The sequence below is a fragment of the Tripterygium wilfordii genome, chromosome 13 (assembly GCF_013401445.1).
Source record: "Tripterygium wilfordii isolate XIE 37 chromosome 13, ASM1340144v1, whole genome shotgun sequence".
NCBI classification, from domain to species: Eukaryota; Viridiplantae; Streptophyta; class Magnoliopsida; order Celastrales; family Celastraceae; genus Tripterygium; species Tripterygium wilfordii.
In genome coordinates, this window is record NC_052244.1 from 13,289,603 (window position 1) to 13,316,611 (window position 27,009).

A 27,009-nucleotide genomic window follows, 5' to 3' on the forward strand; every position below is an offset into this window, starting at 1 on the left:
ATTTTCCCTCACCGCACATGGCACTTTGATTTCTCTTTACTAAAAACACTAATAAACCACTAGCATTTACCGTAGTATAAAATCTCTTAATTCAATTTTATAGTAGTCCTTCTCTAAGATGTTTTGATTATAAATATGATATCAATCACATTCCTAACAATCACATTCCTAACTAGATATCAACTTGAAAAACGAGTTTCAAAACTGCTCCAACCCCTCAACTGTTCAGACGGCTCCCCGAGCTGTAAGGATAAAAGAAACAAAACTTGTTGTCCAGCGATATGGGTTTGGTTTACGACTATGCGTCGAAGTGTTCAATTGAGATTGTGAGTGGTAGAGAGAGAATTGTTGGCGACATGGGTTTATTTTTTATTATGCACGTGTTTTGTAAACTTCGCGATTTGTTCACCTAATTGGACATATATAGCTCATTCTCACGTCACAGCTTACGTATCAGTTCCTGACAGGAAATGATTGCATGGCACATGCACATTGTCAATATTATTATCATCACAACGAAGCCAAAAATAATGTATATACCCTTTTCTCGAAAGAGGAGATTGTAGTAATTCCACGGTCTTCACACTCACCAAAAAGATGATATGATATGAAATATACGTTTGATAGAAAGGGGCGAAAGAAGTAAATATAAAAGAGTAATATATGGGGTAAATATAGCAACGCCGTTAAAATATTTGGAGATACTCCTTTAACAACCCATAAAAAAATCTTTAATTGTGGCGTTGGCACCCTATCAAGTACAACCTTAATGAAGGGGCCCCTGTAGTTTAACAACATCCACAATAATTTTTTTAATTTTTTTCAAGTCGTGAATATAAATCGGAATAAATCATGATATTTTTATTTTGTCTAAAATAAAAATTAAATTCAATATTAAAAAAACATGACAATTACGAATAGCTGAATATAAATCTGATTTATTCCGTATTTTTCATATCGAATTTGATTTTCATTTGGAACAAAAAAAAATTCATTGGATTCGTAAAATCAATAAAATTAAATATAAATAATTTCCAAAATTAAAAAAAATTACGAACCGTTGGATACAAATATTTTTGCACTGCGGTTCTCGGGCCTCCACGTACGACGCAGCATGGTTCGTTTTGATTGCATGCGGCTTTAAGCTTTTGTTTTCCCCAAAAAAAAAAAAAAAACCCACCATACTAAACTACGGGCCTCATCCCATTTTTGCAATTGGAGATCATACGTGTAAAAGTCCCACATCTCAAGATGTGGGCACTCATGCCTTATTTATAACGCCAAATACCACCTCTTACCACTAACAAGGCTTTTTCCTAGGCTTGAGTGGGTTGAGCCTAGCCCATCTGCTTGGGCCTAAGAAGAAACAAAGCCGTGCGGGCCCGATGTATCCACAGGAACCGGACAACCCAAATCGGACAATATTGTTGGTGTGTATGGGGGTGTGGATTTACAACATGGTATCGGAGCAATTCGTTCCTGTTGGACATGACCTCTACTCCACTTGTTGGGTCTGGCATAACCTTGCCCACAAGTGCGGGGGAGTGTAAAAGTCCCACATCTAAAGATGTGGGCACTCATGCCTTATTTATAAGGCCAAAGCCCACCTCTTACCACTAACAAGGCATTTTCCTAGGCTTGAGTGGGTTGGGCCTAGCCCACCTGCTTGGGCCTAAGAAGAAACAAAGCCGTGCGGGCCCGATGTATCCACAGGAATCGGACAACCCAAAGCGGACAATATTGTTGGTGTGTATGGGGGTGTGGATTTACAACAATACGTACGGACCTCGAATTTTGACTGTCCTTGCTTAGTTAGGGTGTTCACCTAATTTTTTTTTTTGATTTTCTATGCGGCATTTTTCTCATGCCTAAAATTGGTAGCTATATGGGTCAAAGAAGGGAGTGATGACGACTATGTTGGTAGGATTATGGATATTGTCAAATGACCAGATGAGAGAACCTTGTGAGATGAGGACTTTTTTTTTGTAAATGACATCTAGCCCATCACTATATCAGTTTGGTCATCTATGGAAATCTATTATATTTATTTCATTGATTTAATCAATATAATATCTTTATTTCACCTTTTTATTGTAGAATTCATTATTCAAAATTTATTGTTTTAATATAAATTTCATTATTTTTAAAAATACAATATAGTAGAATTCATTGTTTCAATACCACACACGTCCTATCCCCAACCCTCAATTCTCTATTGTTATTGCAGATAGTGGGCAAAGGGCAAGACATTTATGAATAAGATAAGATTGCAATCAATATTATTAAATACCATGTCCATTGTTATTAAATTCTGTGGTTCTAGTGCATGCATCTCTCAAAAAAAAAACCAACTGTTGGAGGGGTTTATGATTACTTTTGAGCAATGAAATATCTCTGTTGTAACTCTGAATACTATCAGTCCTCGTCTATTTCTTGCCTTGCTGTTTATGACCGTTCCATACTATTATATCTTGATCTTTTTCCAACTGAGTGGTCTAGTGCAACTTGACATGCTGTCAATGAACGAATTCAAAAGATAAATTTAGATATCTTGAATATTCCTTTTGGATATAACTTAGAAATAAATTTTTTTTTTTTTTAATCTCTAGGGCCAAATGGTTTGGACTCGAAAGGTATTGAATTGGATTTTCACTAGAGAAATACCCTTGTGGAAAATTTGGTCTAACTTACCATGTCATAAAATAGTTGTGCGCATTGACACTCTGAATTTAGACCCATGCATGTTGATGTCCAAAGTATAATCTTGTATGATGTCGTTGTCCGTAATAAAATGGAGTTATATTTTTTGATTAGTCTAGCATGACAAGGGCAAAGAAGGGGTGGGACCTATCAATGTTTAACTTCAATACATTAAGAGTCTGTTTGGTATTACTTTTGTTTCTTGTTTTTTGTTTTAGTTTTCAAAAAATAGAAAATAAAAACAAAAAATATTGTTTGTTTGTATTTTCTATTTTGGTTTTTATGAAAACCAAAAACAGGTTTTCAAAATTTTTGAAAACAAGAAATAATGGTTTTCAAAAGTCTTGGAAACAGAACTAGTTACACTTATTATATATCGCACTTTCTTTAAGATTTCATATTGCAAATTACATAGAGATATGAAGATAATGATCAAATATACTTTGGGTTTTTGTTTTATTTCTTATCTTTTTTTCTTTATGCTGATGTTTTCAATGGTGAATTACGTTGCAATAGACACGGCAAACGCTACAGTTATGAAAAATATAGTGGTGTGGATATATTCCATTATTATGAAAATAAAAGCATAAACACACATTTTTTTCTGTTTTATTATGCTTTCAGTTTTTGTTTTCAGTTTTAAGTGTTCAACCAAACAAGTTTCAATTTTATGTTTTCATTTTATGTTTTATGTTTTATGTTTTTGTTTTTTATTTTTGTTTTCAAAATTTTTGGAAGTGATACCAAACACAACCTAAGAGTACTGACTTATCAAAAAAACAGCATGACAAGGGCAGGGACCCTCTATTAGGGTTGTATGCTTGGTTCCACCTTTGCGTTTATCTATAAATGTACTTAGCCTCGATGAAGCGATCACCACGAAAACAGAAGCTAGCCAAGAAAAACGAAGCTCATCATCCATGGAAGGCATCACTGTCTTCTACTCATTCATTTCTCTTCTCTTCATCATTCTTGCACTCAAATTCTACCTCTCAAGAACAACAACCACCCACAAAGACAAAAACAGTCTCCCTTCCGGACCACCTTCTCTCGGAATTCTTGGCCACCTCTACCTCCTTAAACAACAACCCTTGCATCACACACTCCTCAAACTCTCTGAAAAATACGGCCCAATCTTCTCATTACGCTTCGGTTCACGCCGCGTGGTTATCTTGACATCAATCCCACTCTTCCAGGAATGTTTCACGAAGAACGACATCATATTCGCCAACCGACCAAAACATACCTTAAACAAGTACGTTAGCTACAACAGCACAACCGTCACACAATCATCATATGGAGACCATTGGCGCAGCTTGCGCCGAATCTACACCATTGAAATGTTCTCCAATCAACGTCTCAACACGTTCTTAGGCATCAGACAAGACGAGGTCAAGCGATTATTGCTAAGCCTGTTGTCTAGTGGTTCTCACCATGGTTTCGCCAAGGTAGAGCTGCAGTCATTATTTTTCCAGCTAAACTTTAATACTATTATGAGAATGGTTGTAGGGAAGAGATACTATGGTGAGAAGGAGAATGAACCGGAAGCGAGGAAGTTTAGGGCGATAATGTACGACATTGCAAACAATGCGGGACCGACGTATCCAGGAGATTTCTTACCCATTTTGAAGTGGACTGATTTTGGGAGGTATGAGAGGAAAGTGAAGAGAATTGGTCAAAAGTCCGATGCTTTTCTACAAGGATTGCTCGATGATCATAGAAGTGCAAGAGGAGGTCCGGAGAGTGAGAATTCCATGCTTTCTCGTCTGCTTTCTTTCCAAAAATCACAGCCAGATGAGTACACAGATGACATTATCAAAGGAATCATAATGGTTAGTCAAGAAAGTAATTTCTTTCCTGTTGCATGCAAATTTCATGGTTTCTTCTTCTGAAAATTAAACCTAAGTTATGTTTAGCACATCCAGTTATGATAGGGGTAGATCCTAGCATCTGGTATCACAGTTATCTCAACTGTTAAGTTGTATCCATAGAATTTCATGTGCATCACGTGGTACATGTGAAGCCCACGAATTCATTCGAATCATGTGCATCCAAGTTGGAATACCAACTGTTGGTATTTTAATCATTTTCGAGCTAACATTGACTGTATCATTCGTTGAAAGATACTATTTCACTGGACGTTTGTGTGTTGTGCAGATCATGATGCTAGCTGGAACTGATACATCAGCAATTATGTTGGAATGGATATTTTCCAATTTGGTTAACAAACCTGAGATTTTAGAAAAAGCTCGAGCAGAAATAAACTCGCAAGTAGGTGAAGAAAACTTGGTCGAGGAGCCAGAACTCGCAAAGCTACGCTACACTCAAGCCATCATTTCAGAGACCCTTCGGCTGTATCCGGCCGCGCCACTCATGGTCCCGCATGTATCGTCAGATGACTGCACACTTGGAGGGTACCACGTCCCTCGTAACACAATGGTGTTGGTTAACGCATGGGCTATACAAAGGGACCCTCAGCTCTGGGATGATCCAACAAGTTTCAAGCCAGAAAGATTTCTGAAGGGGGAGAATGAGAATAGTAAAATCATAGCATTTGGGATCGGAAGGAGGGCTTGTCCTGGATCAGGCCTGTCCCGCCGTATTACTGGATTGTGTATAGCGTCGCTGATTCAATGCTTTGAATGGAAAAGGGTGGACGACAAATTAGTTGCCATGGATGAAGGAACGGGAGGTGTCGTCGTGCCAAAGTTTGACCCGTTGAAGACCATGTGTAAAGCCCGGCCGATCATGAATAAGCTTTTCCCCGAGGCTTTCTAGCCTGCTTGGGAAGGTCGTGTGTAAAGCCCATCCCATCACGAATAAGACTTTGCCATCATGGTTGTGGCAAGTGGAATGTGTCTGTGCGTTGTGTTTCTGTTCCTCGTATTGTGATATCATTAGTAACTGTATTTTAATGTGCGTTATGTATTTTAGTAAGGTTGGGCTTCTTGGCTTCTTGTGTTTGAAGAATAAGTAAAACTCCTATTAGTTGCTTTGAACTCGAGCCTCTTTATCTCGATATGTTTTTTTTATTCATTTTTACAGTGAACCAGAACTGGTAAAAATATATTGGACAAGTAACTTGTGAAGGATTCAGCTAGTTCCTCCGCACTAGTAATATTTTGTTCGTCTTTATCTTCTTAGGTCAAGCACCAACACATTAGTTTGAGTACAAGAAAAGTAGTTATTACTAGTTTATAAGTTTGACTTATTATATTTTATACTTTACATTTTCTTATGAGCAATGTGAAACAAGAGATTTAGTCTCATTGTAATTCGATAGAGTATTACCAAACTTGACAATATAAAGATTTGTGGCCTCTCATCCACTCGAGCTGGGTGCTACAAACTCTCTCTTAAGAACTCACATCCTCATACGGTCCATACGCCCACAGATTCTTGTGAGAGCACTCGAGCCGCGGTGCTACATGGATGGTCAAGCAAATATACAGATTGACTTGTTCTATGTATATGCATGAAATTCACTTTCATTAAAAAAAACCATATAATTGTGTTGGGTCATTTTTCCAACACCAATATTGCATAATCACGGATTATCCACAACAGTTTAATGCTTTTTAATATTTAAGCAATCAAATGTACATGCAACTAAAAATAAATAAATGTACATGCAAATATGCGACTGGGGTATGAAAATTGTACTTATCAATAATGGAAGTTCTATCGACTGTATGAAAATTGTACTTGTTTTAAAAAGTATCTTTTTCTACATTCATGAGGTGTTGAGCCACCGACAACCAATGTCGGTGGTGGGCATTCAAGTGTGTTGCGTTATTTTCAGTGTGGGTAGCACTATTAAAATCCCCCTATTTAAAACTCTTATGCTAGACTCTCTTTTTATCATGTCAATGTCATATTAAAGTCATTTCATTCTAATATATATATTACATACATATCCTGCAGCATGTGAAATATATCTGCACGAGTTTGGAGTGATATATTCTCTGTCTATGTCTAGCACAGAATATATTCTGTGTTGGCGTGTACATATACATATATGTTTACACATGTACATTAAATGAAGAAAATACAAAAAAAGGAAGCATGCATGAATTAAATTGTTGCATGTGTGTGGAGCCAAGTCTTGGTTAAAATCTTTGTTTGACAAAGCCAAGATATGAACGGTCGAAAGATATGCATGCATTCAATGCAAGCAATATGTAAGAAATCTATAAATTGAGAAGAGTTCATAGAGTATTTTAAGAAACTGCAAGAGATAGCAGTGGTTTTTTATTATGGGTAGTTAAAGTGTAGTCAAGATCTATTGTGGATATGGATTACTTGAGTGATATTTTCGACTACCACTTGTTAAGTTGTTCAAGTGAATAGGTAAATAAATATACTGATGTAATATTCTTAAGTAAATATTTTTTATAGTTTTTTTTTTGTAAATACTCAGTGTAAATTATATTGTTCATAGGATGATTTTATCTCAGTCGAAATAAAGCAAGAACACGAACATGTGGACGAGATAGTAGATAATATTAAAGTTAACGATAGATGTGAATTTGAAACTAATATGGTATAATGTTTTAATCAATCAAAATATGAGCACTTTTGTTATGTTGAATGAATATTCGTAAATTTCTAATTAGAACTAAAACATTATCAGGTGTTCAAATCAAGGCAATCGATGATCGAGTGGGTTCAACAAACCGGACACAAGTTGGGATATCTCATCATCATTTATAGATCATATATTGGTGGGTTCGGTAAAAAACACAGATTACAATTCAAATGTGATCGCAGTGGCAATTACCAGAGCAAGAAACCCTCAACGAAGCAGACTGACACCAAAAAAATAGAATGTCCGTTCAAATCGGGAGGGAGGAAAATGAAGCTAGACGATGATTGGATGTTGGAGGTGGAGTGTGCGGATCATAATCATGATCCTGCATTATATATGGAGGGACATCCATACCCCGGTCGGCTTTCTGAATCTGAAATTCAAATTATGGTTGACATGTCTGCACAAAATGCCAAGTCACGGGACATATTGGCGGAGTTGAAAAATCGAGATCTGAACAACGTGAGCACCATCAGAACCATTTATAATGCACGCAGTAAGCACCAGACCTCTGAGAGATCAGGTCAATCACAAATGCAAGTTGTGTTCTCATTCCTCAACGATCAAGAATACTTTTTCGATTATCGAGCAAACCATGCAACCAATGAGCTCGAAGATTTGTTCCTCGCACATCCTGGCTCGCTGGATCGATTGCGTGCATTCCCACACGTGTTGTTGATAGATGCGACATATCAGACCAACAGGTATGGGTTGCCTCTCCTTGAAATTGTTGATGTTACCTTAACTAGTCAGACTTTTTGCATAGCATTCGCATATTTACACTCAGAAAAAAGAGCCCAGTTATACTTGGGCTTTGGAATGTTTGCAATCTGCAATGCATGGATGCACTAGCCCACGAATTATCATTACGGATAGAGAGTTGGGGCTGATGAAAGCCTGTGCTCAGGTATTTCCCGAGGCTTCGAAATTACTCTGTAGATGGCACATCTATCAAAGTATTTTAACCCAATGCAAGCGATCAATGCAAGACAATAGAGTTTGGAATTCATTTTACCGCATGTGGACTACGGTGATCGAGTCTGAAAATGAAAGCGCGTATATGAGTAATATGGCGCGCCTTCAAATAGTCTCACAGAAGTTCCCGGCAGTGATGAAGTATCTGAAAGATGTGTGGCTGACACCATATAAAGAGATGTTTGTATCTGCCTGGACCGACAGATATCTGGATTTCGGGAACCACACGACTAATAGGGTCGAGAGTCAGCATGCTAAGCTGAAAAGATATTTGTGCTTGTCACAGTCAGACTTGGAGAGATCCATGTCGTGGATTCATCAGGTTATCTTGTCTCAGGACATAGCTATCAAAGCTAGCATTGAGAGTAGTCGAACCATCATCTAACACCGATTCAATATACCGCACCTTCGGGATTTATGTGGTTTTGTTTCAATCGAGACGTTGAATTTGATGTTGATTAAGTTTGAGTGGTCAAAAGATGTTGGAAAGATTTCTTACAAATGCAGATGTCACCTTCGTAGAAGCTATGGACTACCGTGTGCTCACGAACAAGCCATGTACTTGAGCGAAGGTCATACTGTACCGCTTGATGCCATTGATAAATTTTGGAGAAAGCTTGATCTAATGCAATGTCAGTCGTTTGCAGAGGATGACATCGACTGTAACGCTGATGTACAAATGTTCACAAAATAATTCAAGCAACAGCCAAGACATGTAAAAGTCAGTTGGCTAAGGAAATTGAGGGAAATATTCAGACCTTCAACAACTTCTCTTTGTGAACCGACTGTGAAGACCAACACTAGAGGGCGTCTGTCTACAAAGAAAAAGGTAGCCACCACCACCCGTAACAATCCAACTGCATATGTTGTTGATGGGAGTGATTTTGTTCAGCCTCGGGAGCCTCACAGACACAGTTACTCATCCGGACGCCCCGAATCAAAGATATTTTAGTACGATTTTAATTGACTTGTTTGGTGTTCTATATTAGTTTTGAGTATTTACAGGTTAAGAGTCTCTACAATAGAAATCACTATAGTTTCTTTCACTGTTTTAATCAAACGTCCAGTTTGTTTATCAATGTGGAGTCCACCAAATTTTTCGCATTGGGTGTTCACAATTCACTGAACTTCTTTGAATTAGATAGAGCAGCAGTACTGGATGACAATGTCAAACATGGATCTCTTGATTGTTTTAAGGTACAATATCATACTACACGTTCTTAGTTCTGCACAGAGCTTCACATATTTACCACTACAGTCAAATCCTCCACTACATTATCAACATGATGCTATCGCTATCGGACACGTTAATAATAATCATTACGTCCAGGTTTCCTTAGCTGGGAGTTACCCCGATGCCTACCATTATTCCTCAGTGGAATTACTTCAGGTATGAGTGCACAACTGCATGAGTTTTACTGTATATGAAACAACTTGATACATACATGCATATACTCGTTATATGTTTGTCAAATCAATAAATCAATGTTTGTATGTATTTAACAAATCAGATTCATCGTGTTAAATATTAAACATTTATAATTTTGAAAATTTTTTAAAATTCTTTCTTGATGCACCAAAATGGTACACTGATTCTATTCCCATGCCCCTCTCTCAATAAATTGACTTTTTTCGAGTCAATGAATTTTATTTGTTATTATAGTATTAATTCTGTATAATTTATTAAGAAATTAAGCACAACAAATTGAAAAAAAAATGGCCCAAGGAAAAATAAAAAATGTGGAATATTTTTAAGTGGATTTAGTAAAAAAAAAAATGCCTTTTGCTCTTGCCATGTTGTGAAGTATCATAAGAATACCATCCACGTGACATGGAGCACCCCGAGAATCTATACAAGAAAAACTAAAAAAAATTAGAAAAAAAAAAAAGAATCAAACCAATTAATTCTAAAACAATGAGTACACATGATTTTTGTAAGTAATTAATACAGTGAAGTCAAATCATCTGTGGTGTCAAATGATGTGTGTACTTAGTAAAATGGGGTGTGTATTTAGATGCACCTTTTTTTTGAACGGAAGTATCACTTTTTCCAAATATTTTGATTTGATTCTATTCTTGTCGGGAGTCATTTAATCTCAGAAACGTGGTGGGCCTCATTGGGTAGACCAACCATATTGGTACTGTTTGATATTACTGTTGTGAAGTACTGTGAGTAATAAATTTATGGTGTTGTGAGGTGAGTTAGAACGTAAAAACTATTTGACGCATCACTTTTAAAACTGTGGTGCGATGCTATGAGCTGCGTTTGGCGTATTCAAATTACGGTTATATTAGATGACTAATAATATTAATATAAAATCACTTAATGTTTACATTGTACATTAATGTAAAATAAAATAATTGACCTAATTTGATTACGTGTGACAATTCAACATATATTGTAAGCGTTTGGGAGTCTGCGAGGTAAAAAATTGTGGTGCTGTGAGGTGAGTTCTGCTGTAAAAACGTTTGGAGTGTCACAAAAAATTGTGATTCTGTGAGGTGAGGTGCACCTGAACGCAGTGCAAACATATACATTATCTAGTCAAGATCAGTAAGCCCGCAATGATATTGGGAGATGATCGGCGAGTTTTTTTTTCTTTCCAAAATAACACTGTCAGATAAATTATGTCTCAATATAATATTAGGATAAAAGTATTTCTCAATATAACACTACACATTATTATGAATGGCGTGTTTTTTATAATTTATATACAATCACGTCATTAGTCACGCCATTGTTGATGGCGTGACTAATGGAATTTTGAGATGGCTTGAAAAGTATGAAAAACACGTCATCTCAAAATGGATCACGCCATCTCAAAATTCCATTAGTCACGCCATTCGTTTTTTACACATTGTTGATGGCGTGATCCTATAAAAATTATGAAAAACACGTCATTATAAATGGAGTGTAGAGTTATATTGAGAAATAATTTCATCACAATGTTATATTGGGACATAATTTATTTGACAATGTTATTTTTGAAAAAAAAACTCGATGATCAATCGTCAAATAGAAAAGTGATTTGACGATCCCAATACGTCTTATTGGAATAGGCGAACAAACAGGGGATGGGATAGATATGATACATTTTGATTTATTCGGAAAAGATAGCGGGGTTAGGGGACAACATGCTCGAAATTTCTTTTTAGGACTATTTATAATAATACAACTTATTATAAATACTTTTAACTTTATTAATAATAGAAGCAATGCAACAACACAACTCTGTATAGATGCTAGCAAGGCTACCACTTGTCAACAAAAATATTGTCTTTTGCTGATGTGATTGTATTGTAAAATGTGTTTTGCTTATTTGGTTGTATTGGAATAAGTGTTTTGCTGATGTGGATGTATTGATATTTGATGTTTTGGTGTAGTTTTGTTGTGGATAATATGCAGGAATGAAATGTTGTTGGCCTCCATATTGGGTGGGAACAGAAATTGTATAAAAATTTATGTTTTATTGATGTGGTTGTATTGGAAGATGTGTTTTGCTGATATGGTTGTATTAGAATACGTGTTTAACTTGACTTTTTTGTATAATAGAGGTGGGACCGGACCAACATTTTTGTTAGCCCAGCAAATAAGAAACCATTGCATTTGCCCTCAGTCTATCACAAAGGCAGCTAAACCCACTAGAGATCCCTATAGATCTGATGGCAACCTACCAACCACTATCACATGTCCATGCAAGTAGGATCTCTTGTCTAGCATATATATCCAAGCAACCAACACATATAATAAGTGGCTTTTGTGATAATAGTAGTTGTTAATAATAGTATAGTGGTCTTCATAGCTGGATAGATACACAATTCTGTACTGTGGAGTGTGTCATCAGGGACTACCTACCTAGTTGTTAAAGTGCAATAACTAGAACATTAAGGATTTAACACACACACATATATGTATAAGTATTTTCTTTATAATATTTTTTTTGGGGTACACTAGACGGGCAATCATTTAATTTATTGACTGTAAAAAGAAGATAGAGACTTAGGTAATTTTTTTAGCATTACTTCACGATAATCTTGAGACTTATTTGAACGTCTGAATGTCTACTGTGAAATAACAACCGTCAAATTTACTAACCATCCATCTTTGTTTTCAAGATTTTAGGAACTCACCATATTGCCATTTAGGAGTGTTCGGTCAAGTAGGAATTTTTGTCTGCTACAATTCCGAATATAATATTTTTCCCATTATAACTAATATCGAAAATATCTATCCGATGAATTTGTTCAAGTTAATATTTTCCCAATTATAAATAATATCAATAATATCTATACGATTAATTGTTCAACTCATTGTTAGTATACATTCATCATGTTACATCTGAGCCACTAGTCATGGAGTAGTAAAAATAGTGTGTATCATCCTAACGATCAATGTTCAAATCTCTCCTCTTCGTTTCAAAAAAAAAAAAAAAAAACATTCATGATGTGATTTGTAAGATAAAAATGCAACCTCAAACACTTGAGAGCCATTTTAAAGGATAAAATGGTGCATGTCTTAGATTTAAAGCAGACAATATCTCAATTGTATTGGATTGGGCTACACCTTTCATCTCGATCTTCTATTTCTCGTTCCTCCCAATTTCTTATGATATGGTTTTGAAAAGTGTAAAATTAAATTTAAAAGTTCAAATATGAATAATTTTTTTTTGAGAAATTATAATGATAAATGTTTGTCATAGAACCAACGCCATTATGCACAGATAATACACATATATATAATGAGGAATTGTGTATATTTTTCGAAACGGGAAGGGAGATTTGAACCCTGGTCACAAGGACGATACACACCATCCTTACTACTCCAACTAGTGTCTCGGGTGTGAGTAATTGTGTGTATTTGATTCCAACAAACACATGATTTTGAAAATCAAATTTGAATTAAAATTTATTTTCAACAAGTAAAAGAAAGCTTGAGCGCACTAACCTTATTTATAGATGGACAATGCTACATGCCTCATTTTGTGATCCCAAAATGCCCCAAATATATGAGATATTAAAATAGTCATTGATTAAAAATACACATGTAGGGCCCACTTCACATTCAACACTCCACATTAAATGAGGGTTATAGGGGGTCTTAAGCATTATCGATATAAAATTTTAACAAATAAATTTTGTATTACAAGACCAAAATCCGGGATAAAACTTCAAAAAAATTATAAGAATCTTAACAATTGGTATTCCAATGATCCTAGTTGTTGTGTTGTCGACACAGAATTTTATGTACATCATGTAGAACATATGAAGCTCAATAATTCACTTTTAATTCCGTGCATCCAATTCAAAAATTGAGATAATTGGGACACCAAACTGCTGGAATTTTTATTATTTTAGAAAAAGAAAAGGATAAATAGAGAAACACAGTCCGACTACTAACACATAGAAACAGTACCCCTCAGCTAAGCAGTTTCATGGAAGAGCTTGGTCACAACAGGTCGTTCTATGCACAAAGCCTCTAATGGCACGGCTTTATGCATGACAGAACCATTCATCTCCGTCATGTCAACTTCTTCTTCAGTGAGCCTCTCCCACTCAAAACATTGAATTAATGTTCCCAATGTCAGGCCCATTACTCGCTGGGCCGATCCTTTTCCAGGACAAGCCCTCCTTCCAAGCCCAAACGGTAGCAGCTTGTAAGATTCAGGCTCACCACTCTCAAACCTCTCAGGCTTAAAACTTAATGGATCAGACCAGAGATTTGGGTCCCTGTGAATGCCCCATGCATTGATCAGCACTATTGTGTCGCGCGGCACATTGTAGCCAGCAATGGAACAATCGTTGGACGCGCAATGCGGGATCAGAAGTGGGGCCGCTGGATTTAATCGAAGGGTCTCGGAGATTATGTTGTTAAGGTAAGGTAGTTTTGAGAGATCTGATTCTTCAATCAAACGGTCTTGACCAACTTGATCATCCAATTCAGCTCTAGCCTTCTTTAATATTTCTGGATGATTGACCAGGTTTGACATGGCCCACTCCAATGTAACAGCTGACGTGTCCGTCCCGGCAATTAGTATTATCTGCAAATCAATTTTTTATTTGAATCAAATAATTCAGCTGGGGACTACGATTCTAGCAATTCCCCCCCCCAAAGTAATGTTAAATTATGTTTTTTTTTTCAAAAAACATATTAGGCTTTAAGAGTTATAATCTAGTGTTTAGAATTTAAGATTTATAGTTTAGAGTTTAAGATTTGAGAAACCACTTGACGATAAACTAGTTGGTTATTTCTCCGGATTTAGGGTTTACGATGCTCGAGATTGAGAGTTCAAACCAACAGCTGGATATTCAGCTGGGCATGTCTCACTCCCAGACTCCTACCTGCATGTGTTTTGGTCCAATTTACCTTTCGTCGGATCGGTATGGACTTTTTTAGAGATCCGAGTTTTACGCCGACTCGGCTATCCGAAAGGCATGTTGGACTAGGTAGTTACTCGGTTACCCAAAAAAAGTTTAGGATTTAATTTTTTTTTTCAAAATCTACTACGTATTAACATTATAAACGCCCAAAATACTATATAACACATTTAAACCATGGTTTTAAGGTAATTATAGTCCACTCTAGTTAAAAGAATTGTAGCCTTATCCCCAATAATCAAATCATACAAATTAAATATAGAGAAATTCATGCATACCAGTATAAGGCCTTTAATGATCTGATCAGTGTAGTACTCAGGTTGCTCCTCCTGTAACGAAAGAAGATGCCCAATCATAGTATTCATGCTCTCTGAATTTTCTCTCCTGCTCCGTTGCTCATCAACCAGTCCTTGCAAGAATGAATCCATATTCTTCGCAAGGCCTTCTAATTTTTTTTCGAATTTCCGTCCACTTATCCAATTGAAAATTGGCAAGAAATCGCCCTTATTCGAAACCCCACCGACGGACACAATCGACGCAACCAACTCTCTGAACTGCCTCGACTCTTCCTCATTCTCAACCTCATCGCCATAATACCGCTTCCCAGCAATCTCTCTCATAATGATATTGTAAGTGAGATTCGACAACAGAGATCTCAACTCCACCTTTTTCCCGGAGGATCGTGATAGTTTGCCGAGTAATCGTTTGACCTCGTCTTTTCGAATGCTCGCAAATGTATTGATACGGTGCGTTGAGAATATTTCAAGCGCCCCGATTCGGCGGAGGTTTCGCCAATGGTCGCCGTAAGGAGCAGCGATGATGGTGGAGAAGTTGTAGCTTATGTGCTTGCCGATTAGAAGTCGAGGACGGTTGGCTAAGGTGATGTCGTTTTTGGTGAAGCATTCTTCCACCGCGGATGGGGAGGACACCACGACCACAAGGCGGGACCCGAACCGGAGAGAGATGACAGGGCCGTACTTTTGTGAGAGTTGTTGGTAGAAGCGGTGGAGAGGGGGTTTTAGGAGGTGCAGGTGGCCGAGGATTGGAAGAGAAGGAGGACTTGGAGGCAGATTTTTGTGGGCTGTTTTGGATTTGTAGAGTTTGAAAGCCAAAGCAAGAAAGAGGAGGGAAAGAACAGCGTAAAGAACGGTGTCTTCCATGGTAAATTGGTTTTGTTTGGTTGCTGGTGTTTAACTAGTCCAGATGATGATATTTATATATAGGGCATAGGACCGTGTTATCCAAGAAATTTCAATTCTGTCTTCGTTCAATGTCACTTTTAAAATCGACAAGTAATTAGCAATTTGTCTTTTGACGATGTCCCATTGAAAGGTCCAATTATAATATGAATTTTCTTCCTAGTTTTCATTTTCTAGACTTTCTGGTCATGTGCTTTGTGAATCGTGGCATAATTCAATTCACAAGTGATGCATTTATATTAATCTCACATCGTTTGAAGAACACTAAGCGATGTGGTTTATAAGAATTAATGCTCAAACTTCCATCAATCCACAAATGTCTTTTATAGGTCAAAGTAGCATTAAATGAAGTGGTTTAGAGAAATAAAATCGTACGAACCCGATATATCTACAATAAATTGATAAACCCGATATATCTAATACATACCAATCTTGATTGTTGGTCACGCTATCCATATTATTGAAGAAATTTGTCATGTTTTCTTAAGAATCTAAAAGAGAACATTATTGCCGTAGTTAGACCTTTCAAAATGTCATCTGTCGTTGACCATAAGAAGTGAGAACGACCTTGATTGGCTCCATGCATGAAGATGGAGGGAAGTTTTGTACTTACCAAAAAAAAAAATGGAGGAAAGTTTCGTCATTCGTGACGCTATTGTACTGGTAAAAATCATGTAAAAGTTTGTATCTTTCATTCGGGCCCACCCACCCACGGGATTGTCTCTTATAAATCAATGTGCAACGTCACCGACTACGTCATCCATCGTTCAAGCTTGAAGATGCACAAATATGGTCTTGGGCTGTCATATTCGGCTTCTATCTTGGGCTACTGTATTGGGCTGCCATCTCAGTCCAACGTAGTCTTGGGCTGTATCTTGAGCTAGGCTTAGTCTTTTATAGGGTGCCGTTTTAGTAGGGTTTTGGATTTGGAAGGCTATGTAGTTTGTGCTTCAAGCCTTAAACCCTGTTGTTCATACCTTGCACCAATCTGCAGAATCAGAAACGGAGAATACAGAGATGGCTTGGCGCTGCGGATCTCTTTCAAGAACACTGATTTCCACATCAAGAGCAACCCCTGTCCGATCGTCTCTCCCGCGTCTCCGACCGTCGGCCCCCGCCCCTCCCCTCGCACCCCGCCTCCCCTTGCGCCGCTCTGTCTTTTCCCTTCCCAAGTAACTTCTCATGTTTCATGTGTTACAACTGGTGTTAATATATATTTATAAATAAGTAGATAATTAAGTTTTTCATTAGCTTGAAGTGTTAAATAATTATTTGTTTTATTAATGTATGGTAGGGCGACGGGGGCATTAGGGTGAGTGCAGTCGTTGATGCCGCTACACAGTGTCGCGGCGGCGCCTCGTCTCACCTCTCATATCGCAGTAGAGGCGCGCGCTTGTTGCGAGTTGTCTCAGGGTACCTTTTCCATCGCTAGTTTCTAATATATTGGATTGCTTTATTTGTTGGCATTTTTCCTTTGTTTTTTTTAAAAAAAAAATTTTGTAAGAATTGTATTGAAGGTTAGTTCTTTCCCAGAACCACTTGCTTGAAATAAAATTTTCAGTCATTTTGTTTGAATTTATTATTTTTAATGCATGGTCTATTTCTGTAATGATTTCAAGTTTAACTGCCACTCTTACTCTCAATTTCTGCAAATAATTTAATTTCATCACTGGATGTATATCTGTGTTCTTGTAAATTGTTAATTGTAGTTCTGAGATTTGGGTGATTTAATTTATACATGCTTTTTGTTTGAGTTGTTTATGACACATTATGCATTTGAATTTCATATGCAAGTACCATGAGAACCTTTAATTCATTTGAATTTCCTTTTTGTTCATATTTACTAGCATTCCCAGCATCCTTGTAATTTTCTGGGTTGCACGCCTTTGGTGCTTTAATAAACTTTTAGCCATTCATAAAAAAATTCATATTTTCTAGCATTGGAGTTAACCAGTGAAATGACTTGAGGGCTAGTAGGTTTCATATCAGGACCCCTTTGAAGATTATTATTAAACCCCAAAATTATTCTTGGCATTACAATTACTTTGGCCTTTATGTTTTTCAGTAGTCTAAATTAGTCATATCTTGATAGGTATGATATGAGTGCCCTTTAAGTAATTACTGATTTCTTGTGTGCTGTAGGTACTTAAGTTCACTGGTGGTGATTCATTTGATGGGTTAAATGCTCATTTTGTGGGACTGTTTTGAAGGAGTCTGTGTAAGCTTTTCTTATTTATAACTGTCGCTTCAAATGAATGCTTCATAATTCTCATCTCAACGGGAGGTTGTAGGATGCACCTTCCTTCACATTAGGATTATATAAGTAGTTACTATTTTTGTAGACTGCCTGGTCACTTCTTTGCTATATTAGGCAATTGACTGGGATGAGCTAGGCTCTTGCCACCTTGTATAAAAAAATCATGAGACGTCTTGGTTGATCTATATGATTTTGCTGCAGTTTTTTACACATTTTCAATTAATTGCTGAACTTTAAGTAGCCCAAGAAATCTATCTTTGTATGTAGAACTTTTTATTTTGGTTGAAGCCAAGAAAAGACAATGGACAATGGTCATTAAATTGATCTAAATGGATTGTGAACGAATTTAATGGAGCTGAGGTGTTACTTTCTTTCCTATAGAGGTAGTTTATATGCAATGCTGGGTCCGAATGTTACTAACATTCAAATCTTATGACCTAACACAAATTTTTTGAACTAACTCTTGTATGAAAGTGATGGTTGCTTGGATGTTTGTAATGGATTGTTACTGGATACTACCTGGTTAACTTTTCCTATTGCCTTGTTGGTCACGTTACCCATTTTTTACAATTCGATGAAATTGCCCTTCAATTTATTGAATGAAAACAAGAAAATGAATGGTTGTAGGTTTCCATGTCTATCATAGAAGGTGGTTTTATCCTGAACTTTTATGCCAGCTGCCGAGTCTTAACCTTGTAGATAGCCGTCACAAGAGTTAGTGCAGACCTTTAAGCATTTTTTAGAAACTAAATGAAAGTTGCAAGTAGTTTAAGGTGGCAGTATATGCAATGCTGGGTCCGAATGGGCTATAGTGTGTTTAAATTCTTACAGCACTCTGCCTTTTTGAGTTTTTTGTCATATCTCCTACATGTTGAAACAAAACATGGGTCTTCCCTGACGGTGTCTCTGTTATCTAATTCTCCTCCAAATGTAGGAGTTGGGTAGCAGAGCAGCTCCGTTTTTTCTTGACCACTCAATTGGTGTGTGCAAAGTTCTATGATATGAATCTTTATCTTGAGTTCTTGACCATGAAGATACATAATAAAGGGTGACTATTTCAGTGCATGAAGACATACCAATACATCCCGGTGCATTGAGTTACTTAACATCATGTTAACATCAACAACTTTGGTTGGGATGATGAAGTTGATTGTGGTAACTCCTTACAAATACGGGAGGTTGCAAGTTCAACTCTCATGCCCAATAATTTCGGTATTATTTCTTTTCATTGGTCAAAGACCTATGGGAGGTTCTCCCTACACAGACTTCGGTCCAGTCTTAACTGTCACCAAGGTTTAGAGTTAATGCAAGCCCAATTGTCTAGTGGACATGTTGGGCTGAGAATTACTGGTTACAAAAAAGGGAAAGAATTACAAGCCAATGACGAGTCATTTTCTTGCAATTGAGCTTACCAAGTTGTTCTCTTCATTTTTTTTATTTTTTTTTGATAAGCAGTAGCTCTCTTCATAAGTTCATATTCCTAGAAAAAAAATCTTGCTAGCTGAAGCACCAATGCACCATCCATGAATTTAAGAATATGTTGGAATAAGCCAACCAAATTCCTGCTTGTGCCAATTATAGATCTTTTGGTGAATTTTTAGTTGTCTGTGTGTGTTGCTTTCATCTAGTGTGAGGCATATCTTTCTCGAATCAGCATTTCCATTGAAACAGTAGTTGGAGGTTGCTTGGATCTCTATCAACAAGTGCTTTCATCTTGGTACCCCCATATGGTAATGACCCAAGATGCATATATATATTTCAGAGCATTATATGTTTATTTTATCTGTGCATAACTTTGTAGGCAATTGACTGGAAGGTAAGGAAAGATCTGTTCATGGTTTGGATTTTTGCATTTCATGATATGTCATTACCAAATTATTTATTTAATTTATCCAAAGAGGATTGAGTGGCGAGTTTTTTTTATTTGGATACGATCTCTACTAGTTTTTTTTTTTGCTTATGTGAAGCTAATTGATAGGTAGGACAGATGGAATTTGTAAGATCTGACTCAGCATTCCAGACACTACGATTATTTTATCTTAAAGAAGCTTTAGCATCAAAGCTGCTTTCATCACACCCATTTGTGGGAAAAGCTAAGGTCTGTACTCTGAATTACTATTAGTATTATTAGAACAGGTAGATTCTCAGAATAAGGACAAGTGGTTCTCAATGAACTTCTCCCACTGTACATATACACTGCCCATTCTGGGCCCTCAGTTTTCTAAAAATACTAGTTTATCATGTTCTTGTCTTCTTAGTGAGATTAAAGTTGAAAGATGACATTCTAGTACTGTCTCTTAAAGGAGTCTTAACATTCACTTAAAGTCTTCTTCTGATTAAAGTACCTACTGCTATTGTTCAGGTTGTTTCTTCTTTCTTCCTTTATCAAACCAGTATCCTTCTCACCTGACACAAAACTCTTACTCCTAGTTAGAAGGAAAAAAAAACAAGAAAGTGAAAGTTATTTAAATGTTACGCCTTCAGTCTATACTCTGTGTTCACCCAACTAGTGGTTCTTATTAGTTTGCAGTACAGTATGGGAGGTTCTAAACTACAGTATGGGGCAAATGGGACAGAGAGCCTGTGGTTCCTACGAGTCTACAACCATGTATGGTGGTTAGCTAAACCAATTTAATGTGCGATATGTTGATAACCACTTGGCTAGTTGATTATCTCTTCGTACTTAGGGCCTATGGTGTTCGAGGTCGAGAGTACAAACCAACTAGTTGGGATATTTCCTTATAGAATTCTGGTTTGGTGGGCTTGTCGCATTTCCGGGCCTCTACCCGCATGCACTTCAACTTAGTTTTATCTGTCGTCGGTGTGGTCAGGCTTTCTAACAGTCCGAGGTTTATTTCACATTCACACTTAGCTGTCCTAATGTAAATATGTAATGTTGGGTTATGTGGTTTCTCGGTTAGAAAAACAAGTGTGGTATGTTGATTGAAGAACACAGTGTTTCATCAACATGTGTAGGTTTAATCTTGTGTTGCAATCCATCCAAACAGAATCATATTGTTGATGCTGTTGATAAGTGGGGGGAAAGGTGAAAAGGATGATTTAGGGGAATCCTAAGCTTGACAAGGGCAACACTTTTAGTTGTTGACATATAATCGTTGCCTCCTTGTATGTTCTAGCATCACTAGTTGGAAACAGCAGATAAAGCAGTGATTTCTTAATAATATCCTCCCTACATAAGGATCCCTATTTAAGAGCAGACACAACCACTTCTTTAACCCCCCCCCCCCCCCCCCCCCCCCCCGATTAAAAAACTTTCCCCAATGCTTTCCCAGATTGAAGAAGAAGAAGAAGAAGCAAGATATGTATTAGTTGACAACCAGGATGTCGAATTGCAATCTCCAAGCAACGACGAAAGACGACCAGGATACGATGATTTGAGAGATTGGTTGAGTCTAGGCCTTAGCAGAGATGAGATTCCCATTGAAGGAGAGACTGATACTCCTCTATCAAAACCTGCATATAACAAGGTGTTCTCATGTAACTTCTGCATGAGGAAGTTTTACAGTTCACAGGCCTTGGGAGGTCACCAGAATGCACACAAGAGAGAAAGAGGAGCTGCTAAGAGATTCCAGTCTCAAAGAATGATGATGACATCAATGGGATTTCCCTTCAATTCCATACCATTCCGATCGGTAGGGGTCCAACCTCACTCACTTATGCACAAGCCGAGTAGAGAAGGTTCGAGTATGGTAAGAAGATTTGGTGATGCCAATGCAGGGTTTGGTATGGCATGGACACCCTTCATGCTTGAGGATGCAATGAATTTGATTTGGCCGGGAAGCTTTTGCGTCGACAGATTCACAAAAGAATCATCAGATTTGCATAAGCTTGACTTAGATCTTCGATTGTAATCATGTTAATTATGACCTCTTTTGCTATATATGCAACTTGTGTATGTGCTCATCCATCTAATAAAGAGACCTTTTCTTTTCCATCGAAAAGAAACTGTTTTTCAGATGAGGAAAATATAATGCGAGCATTCTTTTTTTTCTTCTTAACCAATAATGATGCCAAAATGACATGTGTCCATAATTTTTGTGTCCATAATCTAGGTGGCATGAGAAGTGTGGGGATCATTTAATATAAAATAATCCTCATACTTCTCCTCATGCCACTTAGATTATGGACAGTTATGGATATGTATGCTTCCAATAACGATATTATACAAGCTTTACTATTGGACATATGATATGAGTTTAAATTGAGATCATTAAGTCAGCGTGTTCATAAGTCCACCGCATGACTACAAGAATATATATAGATAGTCAGAGACCCTTTTTTGGGGTCTAGAAAGCAATTAAATCTCAAATCTAATTATAAATTACTTAGTTGATTTTTTACTCTTTATATTATATTATGACTTAGTTAACATATCCACGTTTTTTAATTTTTTTCACCAAAGATAGATGCATTGGGCTACAATTGGGCCGTATCATGCAACAATGGGCCGCTTTAATCAATTGGACCTTCAGTTTTTGGGCTTGGCCCGATGATGTTGTTAGTGTAGTGGGCTCCGCGCAACTCAAGCTGTGTCTTTCATTTCTCGCTTTTGGGGTGATGTGCACATTATGTCGACATAATATGGCTTTCGGAGAAAGACATTTGATGCTCTTACCTACGAAACATCGCGAATATATATTTAATTTAGGGTAATTGTACCTGCAAACATGGGCCACTCTTTTTTGTTTCTTTTTCTTTTTTAAGCTTTTTATGTTGACGGCACTTATGTAGGGTCACAGTTCTTGCATGCCCCAAAGAATCAATGCCCTAATCCAGAGTGCCTGATTTTTATTCCAGGCAAGTCATGATAAGGACAACAATTTGGGTGATAATCTAGTGTTGTGTAGTCACACATTGGCTTTTAGCCAAATTTATGATGTCGCCAAGTGGAAAAAAAATTTGTGCATTATTCTAAAAACCCAATTTAATCTCATACGGATGTCCAAAGTAAAAGGTTCTATGATGTCATTCTCGGTTATAAAAAAATAAGTCTTGATAAAGATGATTATTATTATGATTATTGATAGTCCCTTTATATCTTTGTATGTTTAAAAATAACGGTTGAGATGAAATATGACAATTTTTTTTTAAATTTGTCATATCTCAGTTTCACCACCCGTTTGGATCGTGCATGTGTTACCGGATTTTGATTAATATTTTGACTGAAAACAGGTTGGGGAGGGTGCGCCTCATCAAGATGAGTTTAATGATATCATTGTTGGCGAAGGGGAAATCGGTGTTGGCCGAATCAACGACAAGAAGAGCCAAAGATGTAGTGTTGCCGCGGCTTCAAGTTCATGTCTAAATTTTATACTCTTGTGAGATGAGAAGCTCATAGATTTTAAAGTTTACACCAAACTATGACGAATATTCTTGTACTTATCTTCTTCACTTCTCAAATTTGTAGCCTCTCTATCTATCAGCCATGATAGATATCATAAATTCATAATCACAATAATACACCCAAGCAACAAACTGTATTTGGTATAAAAAAAAATAGAAGCTACGAGCCTACGACCACGAGAGAAATAATATTAGTCATGGAAGTGAAGACGCGTGCGCTAGACGGGCGAACATGGCATGGCCGAGACAACCGAGCACCAGGACAAGATAGTTGATCCGGTATAAGAAGTTTCAGGTTTTGTCGTAAGATAGGGGGATTGGGAAATGGGAACACGAAATACCACGCGAATAAAAAAAGACAAGTCTCCTCAATTGTTGCCTTCCACAGGTGCCAACAACCCTACTGAAGATTGAGTATAATATTGACTTGTTGAAATTGAACAATACAGAAAGTATCTTACTTATACAGACCAAAGACAGCTGGTGTACAGCTGGTAAACTAATAGCAAAAAGTATCTTACTTCTACAGACCAAAGACAGCTGGTGTACAGCTGGTAAACTAATAGCAAGTATACACAGTAAATACAGATTATAAGATAATATATCTAATACACCCCCTCAATCTGGACAGGGCGGAGTAATGGACAGATTGGAACGCAGATATTCAAAACGAGATGAAGCAAGTCCCTTGGTAAATATGTCAGCAAGTTGATCCCGAGACGGAAGATATTGGACGAGAATGTCTCGTTGCAAGATCCTCTCACGAACAAAGTGATAATCAACATCAATATGTTTGGTGCGTTCATGAAGGATAGGATTGGTTGTGAGATAAGTGGCACTGATGTTATCACATAAAACCTTGACTGGAGATACAAGGGGAATGCCCAAATCACATAGAAGATGTCGTATCCAGATTGTTTCAGCCACTGCATAGGCCAAGGCTCGATATTCAGACTCAGTCGAGGAGCGAGACACAGTTGGTTGCTTCTTCGCTTTCCAAGAAATCAAATTAGGACCAAAGAAAATAGCATACCCACTGGTAGAGCGTCGACTGTCCTGACAACCAGCCCAATCCGCATCAGTGTAAGCAGTGAGAGAAGGATTTTTGAAGGAACGCAAGAATAAACCATAATGCTGAGTGCCTTTGAGATATCGATAAATCCTTTTGACTGCCTGCAAATGTGCGGTCCGCGGAGCATGCATAAACTGAGAAACAAGATTAACTGAATAAGCAATGTCAGGCCGTGTCATGGTTAAGTATTGAAGAGCTCCAACCATGCTTCTATATTCAGTAGGCTCACAAAGTAACTCACCATCCAATAGAGATAGAGGAATCTTGCTAAACATGGGAGTTTTGACAGCCTTGGCGGAAGCTAAACAAAAACGATCCAGAAGCGTAGCCAAATATTTTTGTTGACAAAGAAAAATACCTTCAGCTTTACGAGTGGCTTGAATACCTAAAAAGAAATGAAGATCACCAAGATCTTTCATGGAGAATTGAGTGGACAGTGTGGTAATGAATTTTTGAATGAGAATGGGATTATTGCCAGTTAAAATAATATCGTCAACATATAAGAGTAGAACCAACACATCAGAAGAGGAACGGAAGATGAACATAGAAGTGTCAGACTTGCTACAAGTAAAGCCATGACGCAAGAGAAAAGTGCTGAACCGATGAAACCAAGCTCGAGGAGCTTGTTTAAGACCATAAAGAGCTTTCCGCAATTTACAAATGTGATTTGGAAATTGGGAATTTTGAAAACCAGGAGGTTGTTTCATGTAAACATCCTCAGAAAGATGACCATGTAAGAAGGCATTTTTGACATCTAATTGACGAATAGTCCAATTTGCCGATAAGGCAATAGAGAGAACAAGTCGAATGGTAGTGGGTTTGACAACAGGACTAAACGTTTCATGAAAATCGATGCCAGGACGTTGATGAAAACCTTGAGCTACCAAGCGAGCTTTGTATCGTTCAATGGAACCATCAGAGTTATATTTAATGCGGAAAATCCACTTACAGCCCACAAGATTTTTAGTAGCATCAAATGGAACAAGAGACCATGTGTCATTAGCTAGTAAGGCATTAAATTCATCAACCATAGCATGATGCCACTTAGGATCTTTAATTGCTTGACTATAACAAGTTGGCTCAACAGTGTTAATTGTAGCAGCAAGGGAGGGAATGAATTTGGGTTTGGAGATACCAGACTTGGAACGAGTTATCATGGAATGAACAGAAGAATGAGAGGAATTGAATGAAGTGACTGGAATATTGAGAGAAGAACCAGAAGATGAAGAAATGGTAGGTGGCAGTGAAGATTGAGGTTCAGAGGATGTGGAAGTAGGAAAATCTGAGGTGATGGGAAGGGGGAAAGGAGGTTCAGAAGATGGAGAAGTGGTATGTGTCAATGAGGAAGGGATTGTCTTGTTCTGGACAGATGAGTTTGTAGAAGATAGAGGTAAGGCTGATGGAGGAGAGAAAGGGATGTGTTGTGGAGGAGGATCCTGGAAGGAAAAGGTATAGGTTGAGGTGAGACATGGTGGTTCAGATGTGATATTGGAGGAAGGAGAAGAGACCAAGGTAGAATAGGGAAAATCATTTTCATAAAAAATGACATGTCTACTGATATGGACTTTACGAGTGAGAGGATCCCAACATCGATAACCCTTATAGTTGGTTGCATATCCCAAGAAAATACATGGTATTGATCTTGGGGATAGTTTGTGGGAAGTAGTAGCACTTAGATTGGGAAAACATGCACAACCAAAGGGTTTGAGGAAGGCATAATTTGGTTGGGTGTTAAAGAGCTTGTGAAATGGGGATAGATTTTGTAGGAGGGGGGTAGGAAGCCGATTTATGAGATAGATGGAAGTAGAGACAGCATCTGCCCAAAATTGATGAGGAAGGTTTGAATCAATAAGCAATGTTCGAGCCATTTCAATGACATGGCGATGTTTCCGTTCAGCCAACCCATTTTGTTGAGGGGTGTGGGGACAAGATTTTCTAAAAAGAATGCCAGAGGAGGTAAAATGATTATGGAACATATGATTGTCAAATTCTTTGCCTCCATCACTTTGAAAAATTTTAATTTTTCGACTGAACAGATTCTCAACTAGCAGCTGAAAAGCACGAAAGCATTGAAAAACTTCAGACTTGAATTTCATAAAATAAAGCCAAGAGTAACGAGAGAAATCATCCACAAAAATTACATAGTATCGATATCCCAAAAATGAGGCAACAGGGGACTGCCAAACATCTGAATGAACAAGCTCTAGAGGGGCAACAGTACAATGTTCAACTGAATGAAAAGGGAGACGTTTAGATTTCCCTAAACAACATGAAGTACATTGGGTCAAAAATTTGGGAATGCCTAAATAAGAGCATGATTGCCGGATAATGTCAAGAACAGCAGAGTTGGGATGGCCGAGTCGACGATGCCATGAAGTACCAAGAGTAGTAGTGGCAGCTAGAGCAGAAGCATAAGGTTGAACAAAATGAGAGCTGATTGGGTAAAGGTCTCTGTCACTGGTGCACTTGAGGAGAGGAA

General features: G+C 37.5%; 3 protein-coding genes across 4 annotated transcripts; 2 read left to right on the plus strand and 1 right to left on the minus strand.

Moving 5' to 3' along the window:
• Positions 1-281: 281 nt before the first annotated feature.
• On the plus strand, positions 282-5,756 carry LOC120012614 (cytochrome P450 81Q32-like). Its single transcript, XM_038864050.1, has 5 exons — positions 282-326; positions 1,882-1,985; positions 2,610-2,633; positions 3,560-4,532; positions 4,858-5,756. The coding sequence occupies exons 1-5, from the start codon at positions 282-284 to the stop codon at positions 5,476-5,478; spliced, it is 1,767 nt and encodes a 588-aa protein (XP_038719978.1). The 3' UTR covers positions 5,479-5,756.
• A 7,783-nt stretch (positions 5,757-13,539) lies between these two features.
• Positions 13,540-15,836, minus strand: LOC120013433 (cytochrome P450 81Q32-like). Its single transcript, XM_038865238.1, has 2 exons — positions 14,917-15,836; positions 13,540-14,301 (listed from the first exon to the last, which is right to left on the minus strand). Exons 1-2 carry the CDS (start codon positions 15,796-15,798, stop codon positions 13,684-13,686), a joined length of 1,500 nt encoding a protein of 499 aa, XP_038721166.1. The 5' UTR covers positions 15,799-15,836; the 3' UTR covers positions 13,540-13,683.
• A 785-nt stretch (positions 15,837-16,621) lies between these two features.
• Positions 16,622-22,108, plus strand: LOC120011857 (zinc finger protein 4-like). 2 transcript variants are annotated; one of them, XM_038862999.1, is made up of 4 exons: positions 16,622-17,009; positions 17,132-17,250; positions 20,073-20,192; positions 21,388-22,108. In XM_038862999.1, the coding sequence occupies exons 3-4, from the start codon at positions 20,082-20,084 to the stop codon at positions 21,964-21,966; spliced, it is 690 nt and encodes a 229-aa protein (XP_038718927.1). In that variant the 5' UTR covers positions 16,622-17,009; positions 17,132-17,250; positions 20,073-20,081; the 3' UTR covers positions 21,967-22,108. The 2 variants fall into 2 exon arrangements, 1 of the variants encoding a protein (XP_038718927.1); XR_005471165.1 differs by lacking the exons at positions 20,073-20,192; positions 21,388-22,108 and adding an exon at positions 17,980-18,279 and having other exon boundaries at positions 16,653-17,009.
• The last annotated feature ends 4,901 nt before the right edge of the window (positions 22,109-27,009 follow it).

Bases quoted from the DNA above. Each gene is read 5' to 3' on its own strand.
- LOC120012614 (XM_038864050.1), top strand. From the start codon at position 282: ATGGGTTTGGTTTACGACTATGCGTCGAAGTGTTCAATTGAGATT. The intron at 2,634-3,559 runs GTATTGAATTGG...AAATGTACTTAG, and splicing joins AAATGGTTTGGACTCGAAAG to CCTCGATGAAGCGATCACCA. The intron at 4,533-4,857 runs GTTAGTCAAGAA...TGTGTTGTGCAG, and splicing joins TTATCAAAGGAATCATAATG to ATCATGATGCTAGCTGGAAC.
- LOC120013433 (XM_038865238.1), bottom strand. From the start codon at position 15,798: ATGGAAGACACCGTTCTTTACGCTGTTCTTTCCCTCCTCTTTCTTGCT. The intron at 14,302-14,916 runs GTATGCATGAAT...ATTGATTTGCAG, and splicing joins TCATTAAAGGCCTTATACTG to ATAATACTAATTGCCGGGAC.
- LOC120011857 (XM_038862999.1), top strand. From the start codon at position 20,082: ATGGAATTTGTAAGATCTGACTCAGCATTCCAGACACTACGATTATTT. The intron at 20,193-21,387 runs GTCTGTACTCTG...ATGCTTTCCCAG, and splicing joins CATTTGTGGGAAAAGCTAAG to ATTGAAGAAGAAGAAGAAGA.